We start from the raw sequence: 14,414 nt of genomic DNA on the forward strand, positions 1-14,414 counted from the left end.
TTTGTATTTTTGAAGTCTTGCATCTTTAAAATGAATTTGGAGAGGGCTGGGGGAGCATCTGGAGGTATAAAACATTATCCATGACTGGCCTGTTTTTTTTCACTGCTAGCCTGTGTGTTCTGTAGCTGCTGGATTTTCCTCTGCCAAAGGAGAATATACAAAGCTGTGGCAAGGGTGTATACATTCATGTAATTTGCCCAAGTTACTACAGTGCTTGGATCATGCCTTATAGGTCATAGTGCTTTCCCATTAAGTGAGCCACAGATTCTGAACCTCCTGTACAGCAGGTGGCAGTGAACAACTATGTGCTGCAGTCCTTCCACTACGAGATGCATGAAGTGACATCATATTTCACTTACATCATTCTATGATTAACTTGTCCAACACCTGAGCTCACAAATAGTACCTGGGGGATAGCTATCACTTGCTATTTTTGCTGCTTGTTGATTTTAATAAATTGTTTGGTGATATTTCTCGGCTGTTGGTAGTGGTCTTTTTGGGCACCTGGATCTCCACTTAAGTTTTTCATTTGTTTGGTTTGCTTCTTGTTTCATCAGCTACACCAAAGTCAGGGTTTTAGGCCTCTATACCACAGATCCGGACATCCAAGTAAAATTTCAGTTTTGAAGTTGAACGTATTTTTGAAGGATTCGTAGATGTCTGCTTCTGATAATGACTCTACAGCCTACAGCAACTGATGGAATACTAAAAAATGAGTGATGTGTAGAACAAACCAGTATCAGGCAAAAGAGAAAGCCTAATGGTTTTAGAACATTTATTGTGTCAGTACTGACAGCAGTACCAAATAAATTGAAGCAGAGAAGTGAATACCTTTATCTTGTGTTTTTAATACTTTAACTTTAATAAATGAAGATGGCTAAATCTTGTAATTCTGTATATTAACATCTTATAGCAAAAAAGAAATGGAAACTATATGTTTTCCCGTGAAATTTCATGAAAAGATTGCATGATTTGGGAGTTTTAAAATGCTGATAAATCTACAGTCTTGAAATGACCTACAAACTGTGTAGGTATGAGATTATTTGCATATTATTTTAACAGGTGTCACTGGTTTAAACATTCCATATGTTTATTCTAAGGGGTACACTGTAGAGATAGACAACAGTAGTGAGCAAGCAGGGTTTGTTAAGTGTGACTGTTTACTGAAGTATACGTTTCTCTGCACGTATTTAAGATTTGAGCCAGTAAATATTGTGTCTCTGTCTCTCTGCAGTTAAGTTGCCTGAAGTGTGAAAAAGTGTAGCCATCTGGGCTCACTGAAAGTTGTTAGACTGCTTTGAAATTCCTGTGTTAGTGTTAGTTAGCCTGGGGGTTTCTGCTAGCATTAAAATCTGTGTTGGTTACATTTATAGTAATCATTTTAATCGGAGTTGCTGGCTACTGAGACTTGTCTGCATATATCAACTGGACACAAGCTGACTTAAGTAGACTTTTCTCTGCACTTATTTAAGATTTGAGTCAGTAAATATTTTGTGTCTTTGATTCAGTAAATATTGTGTCTCTGTCTCTCTGCAATTAAGTTGCTTGAAGTGTGAAAAAGTGTAGCCATCTGGGCTCATTGAAAGTTGTTAGACTGCTTTGAAATTCCTGTTAGTGTTAGTTAGCCTGGGGGGTTCTGATAGCATTAAAATATGTGTTGGTTACATTTATAGTAATCATTTTAATCTGAGTTGCCGGCTACTGAGACTTGTCTGCATATATCAACTGGACACAAGCTGATTTAAGTATACTTTTCTCTGCACTTATTTAAGATTTGATTCAGTAAATATTGTGTCTCTGTCTCTCTGCAGTTAGTCACCCCCCCCCCCATTTCCTGTTGTGGTGTTAATCTTGGTGGCTTTGGAATTGCCCGCCCCTGCTGTAAATCTGTTTTTGTGCATTCCTCCTGGACCCATCTCATTTGCTCACTCAATTGAGTACAGCGAGATCATATTTTGATTTCAGATACTGCTACCAGTCCCATCTCCTCTGCGGTGTACAGAGAAAGCACTTGGGAAGGACATTCACCTATAGTATCTTAATCTGCTCTGTTTCCAATCATGAGCGGACAGGTGATACGCTGTGGCGACCCCTAACCGGGAAAAAGCCAAAAGACAAAGATATATCTATATATATATATATATATATATATATATATATACACACACATATATATATATATATATATATATACATACATATATATATATATATATATATATATATATATATATATATATATATTATATACATATATATATATATATATGTATATTTAATGACTATATCATTTCAGTCACAATGAACATTGCTATTATTATCAATTTTCTGCAGGCAGTATTTAGTGCTACACATTTTCTGTAAGGGTAGATGCCTCGGACAATAGCTGTGATGGCTATATAATTTACCAGGCTAGTGGTCTGGTGGGTACAGAATGATTTGACCCCAGCATTAACAGACTGTGAAACTATATCTGTAAAAGTTGAAATATATGTATCTAACATTAGTTTAATATAAAAGCCAGAACATCTACAGAATAAAATAAACATAAAAAAATTTCATCTATGTTACATATACATTAAAATCTGTTAGCTTCAATACCGGAACTAACAGTAGTACATGACAGTTCAAGATTAAATTAAATAATACAAGCCATAAACAAAGAATGTATTGTCAGCATGAAATCTTGCTAAAATACCTGCTTGAACTGATTTTACATAATGTATCGCCAGCATTAAGTCTTGAACTCCTTCCTGTGGTACTATTATGAGATACAAGGCACAATGAGTTACTAGTAAAGCAAAAGAAATGCAGAGTTTCATCACAGCACATTGAAAAAATGTAACTAGTGTCACCTGCTGATTCCCATTAAAATAGCAATATTAAAATTAATGTCTGAGCCAAGACAATTTGAACTTAAAAAAAGTTACAAAATGTCGCATTAATCACAGAAATTTAGAATACCTACATGGAGCTGTTCACAATTTCTTAATGGGCAAACTACAAGTAATAAGTAAAATGTTAACTTCCTAATTAAAATTCCAAATTGATTTTATTGTACACGTTAAAAATGTAATTAATTAAATTAAAAATATTTACATATTAAATAGTAAGCTAAATAAATTAACATTATATTAAATTTCTATGTAAAATTCCTGAGTAAAATATTAAGTAGTAAAATGCTTTTATTAAATTTAATTGGGGTCAAATAATTCAGGATCAAATCATGCGGGGTCAAACTGTCCAATAAATATTCTCATAGAAAATAAATATGAATTTAAATATGAAAGTGTATCCAATTGCATTGGGGTCAAATTATCCTGTTTCCTGGTCTGGCATATTGGTGTCAGAACTGAACACGTAGATAGAACAAAATCTCAGCAGGAACACAGTAGTTACAGAAACACAGACTTTAATGAAGCTTTCGGGCTCTCAACCCTTCGTCAGCATATAACATTATACATTTCAATCCATTTAAATAGAGGAAACAGTTAAAATCACATGATCAAACCAGCCAATAAAACATACTAAAAGGAAAAAAGGAAACATAAAAATGGAAACAAATACATCAAATTATGTGAGGAAATGTGTGTGAGTCCCTTTATTCTAAAAACCATCATGGTAATATATTTGAGGTTATTTCTTATGCCACAAAATTAATTATGTATTATAAATTACTCATTTGGCGCTTCACTAATACTGGTTTAATAGTAGAAGTACTATTCAAACCAGGTAAAGTGTCAGCTTGTAATCTTATTATCCATTCTAGCTCTCTCATATCTAAAAAGTTGTTAATATCACCCCCCCCCTCACACCCACTTGCACTACATCTATACATCTAAACTTAAAAGTGTGGTTGCTGGATTCATATATATGCTTAAATAAAGCATTTGTCTGTATTTGTCTATTTATCTCTGATCTATGTTCGATTATACGGTCTTTGAGCCTACGTATAGTCTTTCCTACATAAAAAGCCTGGCATTGCATGCAGGTGGCGAGGTAGACTAATTTCATAGTATTACAATTAGCACTACAGTAAAATTGAAATTTTTTATGTGTGACAGGATGTTTAAAGGTACTATCTGTATCTAAAATGTCAATGCAACAGCTACAATTGTAACATTTATAAGTCCCTATCTTACTATGTATGGTATTATGTTGTTCCACAAAATCTTTATAGCACAACATATTCTTTAAGCATTGACTATTCCTATAGGAAAAGCTGGGTTTAGAGCCCACTATTGAGCTAAATTCAGGCATTGCCATTAAAATTGGCCAATTTTTCTTGATTATTTCACATATTTGGTTAGAGTAACCAGAGTATGTGGTAATGTATCTCAGAATATTTTCTTTCTTTTTATTAACTATCGGTAAACTATAACTAACATCTATCTCATCATCTGTGAAAATGGGTTTATAATCAGTTTTTCTGCCTTCTGTTGTTATTTTAATAGTTTTATCAATAATATTTTCAGCATATCCACTTCTCAAAAACTCTGTTTTCATATTTGTTATTTCATTAATGTATATTTGTTCATCTGTTGTTAATCTACTTATTCTTATAAACTGTGATTTCATTATACTTTTAAATACATGTGAAGGATGCATACTAGTACTATCCAAGTATCTTATTGTATGCACGTCTTTCTTATGTACCATAGTTTGTATCATGTTGTTCTTTTTATATAACTTTACATCCAAAAATATCATTTCATCTGGTGAGAAGCACATTTTAAATTTAAAAAAATTTGTAGTGTTATTAATGTATGTCGTGAAAGAATGAAGTTCTTCTATCGTGCCATCCCATACGAAGAAACAATCATCTACGAATCTTGCATAACTTTTTACATGTACATTCAGTGCATTTTTATTACTTAAAATAAATTCCTTCTCCCAGTGGAAAAGTACTAAGTTCGCAAAAGTATTTGCCACGGAAGTACCCATGGCTACTCCAGTTAATTGTTTATATGGAGTACCATCAAAAATAAAAATATTATTAGTTAGTACCAAATGAAGAAGAAAGCATATATTTTCCACTTCACGAGATTGCTTAGTCGTGTTAGACAGTAAGAACCTTCTAATTGCCTCTATGCCATAATCTATGGGAATAACCGTAAATAACGATTCCACGTCCAATGTTACAAAAATATAGTCATAAGGCGCATTTTTATACCATATACTAAGATTCTTCAAGAAGTGTGAGCTGTCTTTTATTATGCTACCACATTTAGGTAATAACTCAGATAGTACATTCTGTAAATATTTAGATATAGTTTCAGTTATCCACCCCTTGCCTGAGACTATGGATCTCAATGGTGGTTGCTCTAAAGATTTATGTATCTTTGGAATTCCATATATTTGTGGAATTTTAGGGCATGGGGTGGAGAAATAATTAAACACATCTATTGAAATATCATTGTTTAACTGCATGTCATAAATAGCCATGTTCACCTGTGTAATACAGTTTTTCACATCAGGAAAAGTAATCTTTTTAAAAGTATCAGATAAGAATGCAGTAAATTCATTCATATAATAAGTTCTGTCCATTAAGACTATTGCCCCACCCTTATCTGCTTGCTTTATAATTATATCTTTCTCATTCTTTAAATATTTAAGGGCTTGATATTCTTTAAAAGAAAGATTACAGTTCCTTTTTGTTGTGTCACATTTAGAAAACATAGTTCTTAATTCAAGTTCAACAATATTTATAAATGCCAGAATAACCGGAGACAACTGAGGAATAAATAAACTTGATTTTCTACACACAGCACTATTTTGAACTGAATTTTTAAATATAAATTTTAACATCAAGCTTCTAGCAAACAGTTTTAAGTCTATAATGGCACTTACAACATTATCCATAGCAAAGGGAATAAATTTCAAGCCTTTGCTTAGTACTAATAACTGCTCTTGTGAAAGAATCCTTTGCGTTAAATTTAAAGTACCTTGTTTTATTATTGCAGTCTCTCTTATCTGCGTGGCGTTTTGTTGCTTTTCTTTGGACTGCTGTACTTCCTCTTTGCCCCTTGAGTTTGAGGCAATTCCCCTGTCACAGATATCAGGCTGTTTTCTGTGTTTATTTTTTTCACAGAAACCCTTTCTTGTTGTTGAAGTCGAAAGGGTAAAAAAGATGAAATTTCCGTCTGCCTCTTTCCTTTGACATCGCGCAACTGCTCTGGTGGTGTTGGTGTCTTAGGTAAATCCAAAGTTACATTTTCTGTTGCTGAAGTTAAAAGGACTTCTACATTGGTTTCCACTGGTCATAGGCTTGCTTCTTTCTCATTAGCTTTCTCAGCTCCACACTGAGAAGGCATTGCGTGTGTTACGCTTGACGTACGTACTCGCTGATTGGTCGAGATGTGATTAGATGTGCCAGGGAGCATAAATTCATCTAAACGGTCTAACAGCTTAGTAGTGTTCATAGAATGAGAGTTACGCTGAGGTTGTTGTTTATAATTAACTGATTTTGGTGGATATTTAAAGTCAGTTTTCGGCCAAGAGAAAATATGACCGTTTTTATAATCTTCAATATCTCGCTGTAATTTACGTTTCTTTTTGATCTCCAGCCTATTATCCAGTAATTGCATTTTTTCTATAAAAACTTGATAAGCATTGTGTGAGGTATCATTTTTAAGTAATAACAAGACTTCTTTATCACATTGCTCTATTTCCTGCAATAAAGTTTCCTCTGTCTCTTCAAAATAATTGTTCATAAGCTTCATATAGCTTGCACTCAATTCTAAATTAAGCTGTTGCCATTTCACTAAAAGTTCCTCATAGGTATTACCATACGAGGGCATTTTGAGTACACGCAGTCCTCTAGGCACAATGCCTAGTTCAAGATAGGCTAAGAAGCTAAGCCTCTGCCATTGCAGCTGTTTATAGCTACTAACCTTCTTTTCTAGTGTATTAATCAACGCAGTTAGTTTCGTTGTATCTTCAGCTACCAGAGTCTTGTGAGAGTTAGCATCAGGTAACTGGTTATGCAATAATGGATTATTCACCTTTGTTAAAAGTCTCTTAATAGACAGAGCCATTCTCCAAAGAAAAGGATGAAAGATAAGGCAGCTGGTTTGAATTCCTCTTATCAGCGTTGTCTGTAGCACTTGTAGTGAATATAGTTAATCGAACTGAACACGTAGATAGAACAAAATCTCAGCAGGAACACAGTAGTTACAGAAACACAGACTTTAATGAAGCTTTCGGGCTCTCAACCCTTCGTCAGCATATAACATTATACATTTCAATCCATTTAAATAGAGGAAACAGTTAAAATCACATGATCAAACCAGCCAATAAAACATACTAAAAGGAAAAAAGGAAACATAAAAATGGAAACAAATACATCAAATTATGTGAGGAAATGTGTGTGAGTCCCTTTATTCTAAAAACCATCATGGTAATATATTTGAGGTTATTTCTTATGCCACAAAATTAATTATGTATTATAAATTACTCATTTGGCGCTTCACTAATACTGGTTTAATAGTAGAAGTACTATTCAAACCAGGTAAAGTGTCAGCTTGTAATCTTATTATCCATTCTAGCTCTCTCATATCTAAAAAGTTGTTAATATCACCCCCCCTCTGGGTGTGAGGGGGGGGTGATATTAACAACTTTTAGATTATAAAAACGGTCATATTTTCTCTTGGCCGAAAACTGACTTTAAATATCCACCAAAATCAGTTAATTATAAACAACAACCTCAGCGTAACTCTCATTCTATGAACACTACTAAGCTGTTAGACCGTTTAGATGAATTTACGCTCCCTGGCACATCTAATCACATCTCGACCAATCAGCGAGTACGTACGTCAAGCGTAACACACGCAATGCCTTCTCAGTGTGGAGCTGAGACAGCTAATGAGAAAGAAGCAAGCCTACGACCAGTGGAAACCAATGTAGAAGTCCTTTTAACTTCAGCAACAGAAAATGTAACTTTGGATTTACCTAAGACACCAACACCACCAGAGCAGTTGCGCGATGTCAAAGGAAAGAGGCAGACGGAAATTTCATCTTTTTTACCCTTTCGACTTCAACAACCAGAAAGGGTTTCTGTGAAAAAAATAAACACAGAAAACAGCTTGATATCTGCGACAGGGGAATCGCCTCAAACTCAAGGGGCAAAGAGGAAGTACAGCAGTACAAAGAAAAGCAACAAAACGCCACGCAGATAAGAGAGACTGCAATAATAAAACAAGGTACTTTAAATTTAACGCAAAGGATTCTTTCACAAGAGCAGTTATTAGTACTAAGCAAAGGCTTGAAATTTATTCCCTTTGCTATGGATAATGTTGTAAGTGCCATTATAGACTTAAAACTGTTTGCTAGAAGCTTGATGTTAAAATTTATATTTAAAATTCAGTTCAAAATAGTGCTGTGTGTAGAAAATCAAGTTTATTTATTCCTCAGTTGTCTCCGGTTATTCTGGCATTTATAAATATTGTTGAACTTGAATTAAGAACTATGTTTTCTAAATGTGACACAACAAAAGGAACTATAATCTTTCTTTTAAAGAATATCAAGCCCTTAAATATTTAAAGAATGAGAAAGATATAATTATAAAGCAAGCAGATAAGGGTGGGGCAATAGTCTTAATGGACAGAACTTATTATATGAATGAATTTACTGCATTCTTATCTGATACTGATACTTTTAAAAAAATACTTTTCCTGATGTGAAAAACTGTATTACACAGGTGAACATGGCTATTTATGACATGCAGTTAAACAATGATATTTCAATAGATGTGTTCAATTATTTCTCCACCCCATGCCCTAAAATTCCACAAATATATGGAATTCCAAAGATACATAAATCTTTAGAGCAACCACCATTGAGACCCATAGTCTCAGGCAAGGGGTGGATAACTGAAACTATATCTAAATATTTACAGAATGTACTATCTGAGTTATTACCTAAATGTGGTAGCATAATAAAAGACAGCTCACACTTCTTGAAGAATCTTAGTATATGGTATAAAAATGCACCTTATGACTATATTTTTGTAACATTGGACGTGGAATCGTTATTTACGGTTATTCCCATAGATTATGGCATAGAGGCAATTAGAAGGTTCTTACTGTCTAACACGACTAAGCAATCTCGTGAAGTGGAAAATATATGCTTTCTTCTTCATTTGGTACTAACTAATAATATTTTTATTTTTGATGGTACTCCATATAAACAATTAACTAGAGTAGCCATGGGTACTTCCGTGGCAAATACTTTTGCGAACTTAGTACTTTTCCACTGGGAGAAGGAATTTATTTTAAGTAATAAAAATGCACTGAATGTACATGTAAAAAGTTATGCAAGATTCGTAGATAATTGTTTCTTCGTATGGGATGGCACGATAGAAGAACTTCATTCTTTCACAACATACATTAATAACACTACAAATTTTTTTAAATTTAAAATGTGCTTCTCATCAGATGAAATGATATTTTTGGACATAAAGTTATATAAAAAGAACAACATGATACAAACTATGGTACATAAGAAAGACGTGCATACAATAAGATACTTGGATAGTACTAGTATGCATCCTTCACATGTATTTAAAAGTATAATGAAATCACAGTTTATAAGAATAAGTAGATTAACAACAGATGAACAAATATACATTAATGAAATAACAAATATGAAAACAGAGTTTTTGAGAAGTGGATATGCTGAAAATATTATTGATAAAACTATTAAAATAACAACAGAGGGCAGAAAAATTGATTATAAACCCATTTTCACAGATGATGAGATAGATGTTAGTTATAGTTTACCGATAGTTAATAAAAAGAAAGAAAATATTCTGAGATACATTACCACATACTCTGGTTACTCTAACCAAATATGTGAAATAATCAAGAAAAATTGGCCAATTTTAATGGCAATGCCTGAATTTAGCTCAGTAGTGGGCTCTAAACCCAGCTTTTCCTATAGGAATAGTCAATGCTTAAAGAATATGTTGTGCTATAAAGATTTTGTGGAACAACATAATACCATACATAGTAAGATAGGGACTTATAAATGTTACAATTGTAGCTGTTGCATTGACATTTTAGATACAGATAGTACCTTTAAACATCCTGTCACACATAAAAAATTTCAATTTTACTGTAGTGCTAATTGTAATACTATGAAGTTAGTCTACCTCGCCACCTGCATGCAATGCCAGGCTTTTTATGTAGGAAAGACTATACGTAGGCTCAAAGACCGTATAATCGAACATAGATCAGAGATAAATAGACAAATACAGACAAATGCTTTATTTAAGCATATATATGAATCCAGCAACCACACTTTTAAGTTTAGATGTATAGATGTAGTGCAAGTGGGTGTGAGGGGGGGTGATATTAACAACTTTTTAGATATGAGAGAGCTAGAATGGATAATAAGATTACAAGCTGACACTTTACCTGGTTTGAATAGTACTTCTACTATTAAACCAGTATTAGTGAAGCGCCAAATGAGTAATTTATAATACATAATTAATTTTGTGGCATAAGAAATAACCTCAAATATATTACCATGATGGTTTTTAGAATAAAGGGACTCACACACATTTCCTCACATAATTTGATGTATTTGTTTCCATTTTTATGTTTCCTTTTTTCCTTTTAGTATGTTTTATTGGCTGGTTTGATCATGTGATTTTAACTATTTCCTCTATTTAAATGGATTGAAATGTATAATGTCATATTGGTGTCAGAGCCATGGCCTCAAACTAAATGTGAAGAAGTGCATAATAATACCTTCACCCCTGCAAATTACAACATTGATAGCAGTGGACCCAGTGGTGAGAGATCTGGGTACTCGGATAGTAATCTGAACTTTGATCACCATGTGTCCAAGATGGTGAGAAAATCTTTCTGTGTGGGTCATCTTATAAGTAAGGGCATGACATCCAGATCTAAGGCTGCCATAGGACCACTGTGCTCTCATCAGACTAATAATTTAATACAACGCACACTTTGGTGTCTACCTTGCCAGGTACCTGCAACAGCTGGAGCATCCACAGAGGTTTCTCACCAAAAAATACAGGGTATAACCAACATGTCATATGAGGATTGATTAAAAGCCCTTTCACTGTATTCAGTTTCCTACTGATTATTGAGGGGAGATCTATGCCAGATGTACAAGGCAGTCTTTGATACAGGCCTGATGGAAATGTTGCATATTCACCACATTAACTGCACAAGGGTTACCCACTCCAAGGATATAAACCTGATCTCTGACATGAATAGATCATGCTGAAGAGACAGATATGTGTCCCAGAGGTTGATCTTCCTCTGGAATAGGCTTTCTGTTTACGTGAAGTAGAGCCCTTCCCTGAGCATGACCCTAGTTATCTTTCCCCTATGGATAGAAAATTGGGTAAAATCTTGGTAAAATTGGCTAGGCTTGTAAAGGCTCTAGAGCCATTAGCCTAGAAATCTCCTTTGAGCCTGTGAACCTATAAGAATTCCAGAATATTCTTCTGGCATTCATGGAAGGTTGCAAGGTTATTGTACAACATAGGAAGGGCATTTATATTATGAACAATGACAAAGGCTCATAACATCCAGAAGTGTTCCGGCATGCAGTGACCATAGCAACTCAGTATAAACTTTCTTGTAATGTACAGCCATAAGAGTTTTCTGCAAAGTCACTGTTACATCAGACCATAAAACTAACATCATACTGACTGATTAGTAGCATTTTCATGATGAAACTCAAAACCCCTTTTCATGAAAAACATCTGATCTCCAACCTAATTAGTGGGCTTAGGTGAAAACACTGTTAAGTGCTGTAGGTTATCTTACACATCTGTCAGTGTCACCAGACACAGAACTACACCTAGAAAACTGATAAGAAAACTGGAGACAAAGGACATTATTCCAAAGAACTGGCTATTCGGCAATGTTCCATAGGTTGACCACAACCTGCTGGTAGAGCAGTATACTGCTTGTACATCTAGATTCAGCACAACTCATTGTGTAAGTGAGCCAATTGCATTGTATTATAAAGAAATTGTTAGATAAAAATTATTTTTGTTCTGTATTTTACGTTATTAAAACAGTTGCCATATACAAAGCAAACTGGGTGCTATAATAGAGTCTCTGGCCGACATGGAGATCCTCCAGAAGGGCCTAAATGAGACTGATGCATGGTGTCAAAGCCATGGTCTCAAGCTAAATGCAAAAAAATGTGTAGTAATCCCCTTTGGAAAAAACAGAGTACCCACAAACTACAACATAGGAGGTAATCCCCTGAAATCTGAAGAAGAAATAAGGGATCTAGGGACCCAAGTAGATAGTCAGCTTTCCTTTGATAACTATGTTGCCAAAGTGGTTAGAAAATCCTTCTATGTGACCCATCTGATCACGAAAGGGTTCGCATCAAGATCTAAGGATGTAATGGTGCCCCTCTACTCTTCCCTCATCAGACCCATTATTGAGTACAATGCACCAATTGGAATGTACCTGACTAGACATCTCCAGCAGCTGGAGGGACCACAGAGGTACCTAACCAAGAGGATTACTGGCCTCAAACAGTTGCCCTATGCAGCACGATTGAAAAAGCTAAGACTGTTCTCTGTTGCATACTGCTATCTCAGAGGCGATCTCTGTTTAACATACAGAGCCATGTCCAACCCAGAATTGTTGAACATGCTCCGTCTTAGCAAAACTAAATCTACTCGAGCTACACGCTCTAGGGATATAAACCTCAACACAACAATGAATAGAACATGCTGGAGGGATAGATTCCCTTTGCAGAGACTTCCCTTACTATGGAAGAGGGTCCCGATCTACATAAGACAGAGCCCCTCACTATCACTTTTCAAGAGGAACCTTGATGAGTGGATGAGTAACAGAAAGTTCACACCGGGGATCACACCAACAGCACTACTAGATAGGGACCAAGAGTGCTAGCTGCTAGTACAAGGGTCTAGGGAACTACTAAAGGGGCGGTGAATACTGCACAACGTGGCTGGGCTAATATATGCCTTCGGGTAGATAGCCCAGTACCAACCTATGAACCTATGTTTTCATTCTATCACTGTGACTAAATATTGTGCAATGCTCTTTATACTATTTTTCCTCCAATAAGCTTTCTACTTGATGAATGAGAAAAACAGTTGCATGTATTCATATATAACACAATCTAGTAATGCAAAGACAGAGTTTCGTTCCTTTTTGTCCTTTGAGTAGTATGAGAAATGTTCTTTATAAAGCGAAGGAGTCAGACTTAGTGGGCACTTACTGTTATAGAAGCTGACCAGCTCCTGTAAGGTGTCAAAGCTGACACAAGGTGAAATGTAATACTTATCCAGGTTCTCCTCACGATGAATCATGTAATGGGACACATGATTGCCCTTTTGTCTGGACCAATTTCTTACAGATAGAGAGTAGTTTCCTAAACCAAGAAAACAAGAAAAAATAATTCATGTTATTCAGATTGGCAGAAATATATATTTTTTTGTTAATTGTGCAATAATAAAAAAGTATATAACCTATTGAGACCCTTGTGTAATAGAAAAAAAAGTAAATAACTTATTTTTTGAAAGCCCACCACATCATCCTTACAGCACTGCCTGCAGTGCCACACATTCATGTCAGGTCTACTAGCAACTGCTAACTAATCTGGACTTATTTCATATCATGCTAATATTGGTTGTGGAACCTAAGGGCATCCTGGGGTTTTCATCCATCCATATTCTGATCCGGGGAGATTTTTTTATTAACCTGCCCTGCCCACTTTCCCCCACCCACCCCTTCATTCACTGACTGTCTAAGGGCTACTCCCACTCATTGAACCATACCTCCCCTTAGGGGTGTCATCAGTAAAAGCCATCCCCTGCCAGTGCCTTGAACACCTCATGTGCAATTCACACCCTGGAAAAAGTACATAACCTATTGAGACCCATAATAACACGTCTGAATTCTGCTCACTTTGACTGCATGCTTGGCATGTGACCATAGATAACTGTGCAATAAAATAATGTTGCAAATGCTATTCCACAGACAAATATAAGTGACTTCTGTAGTCTAAGTCATAACCAAGAAGTGTGAAAGTTTTTCAGAGAACATTACCTTTCTAAAAGGGATGTTTAGCTAGTAGAAGAAATTCCTCTTTTTCGTGTGAGCAAAATATAAGTATTTTTCAATAAAAATTGTTATATAAATCATATTTTTGTAGGGAAATATATAAAACATTGAAGTGCACTGGCATCCTATTCAGGAATGGTTCCATGCTGAATCTTTGACTCATAAATACCCCTGAATAGGATGAAGTGGTTGGAAGTGAAGACATTAATGAACATAACACATAGACATAAATTAATTTTCTCACAGCAGATACGGGCAGACCTGCCCCTATATAAAGTTTTTATTTTGAAATAGGTATTTCTTCCTTTGTTTATTTTTCAGTATGCT

General features: G+C 35.0%; 1 protein-coding gene across 6 annotated transcripts in view; it reads right to left on the reverse strand.

Moving 5' to 3' along the window:
• Window positions 1-14,414, reverse strand: part of LOC122811036 (tyrosine-protein kinase HCK-like) — a 422,299-nt gene that overhangs the window by 60,551 nt on the left and 347,334 nt on the right. For 4 of the 6 annotated variants that reach the window (XM_044082566.1, XM_044082565.1, XM_044082562.1 and 1 more), the window contains 2 exons: window positions 13,243-13,395; window positions 2,699-2,761 (listed from right to left, as the gene is read on the reverse strand). In XM_044082566.1, the coding sequence (XP_043938501.1) occupies window positions 2,699-2,761; window positions 13,243-13,395 (216 nt within the window). The remainder of the gene's footprint in view (window positions 1-2,698; window positions 2,762-13,242; window positions 13,396-14,414) is intronic. The other 2 variants (XM_044082564.1, XM_044082563.1) reach the window with 1 other exon arrangement.

Source organism: Protopterus annectens, chromosome 9.part0 (genome assembly GCF_019279795.1).
Source record: "Protopterus annectens isolate FY-2018-M chromosome 9.part0, PAN1.0, whole genome shotgun sequence".
Taxonomy (NCBI): domain Eukaryota; kingdom Metazoa; phylum Chordata; order Ceratodontiformes; family Protopteridae; genus Protopterus; species Protopterus annectens.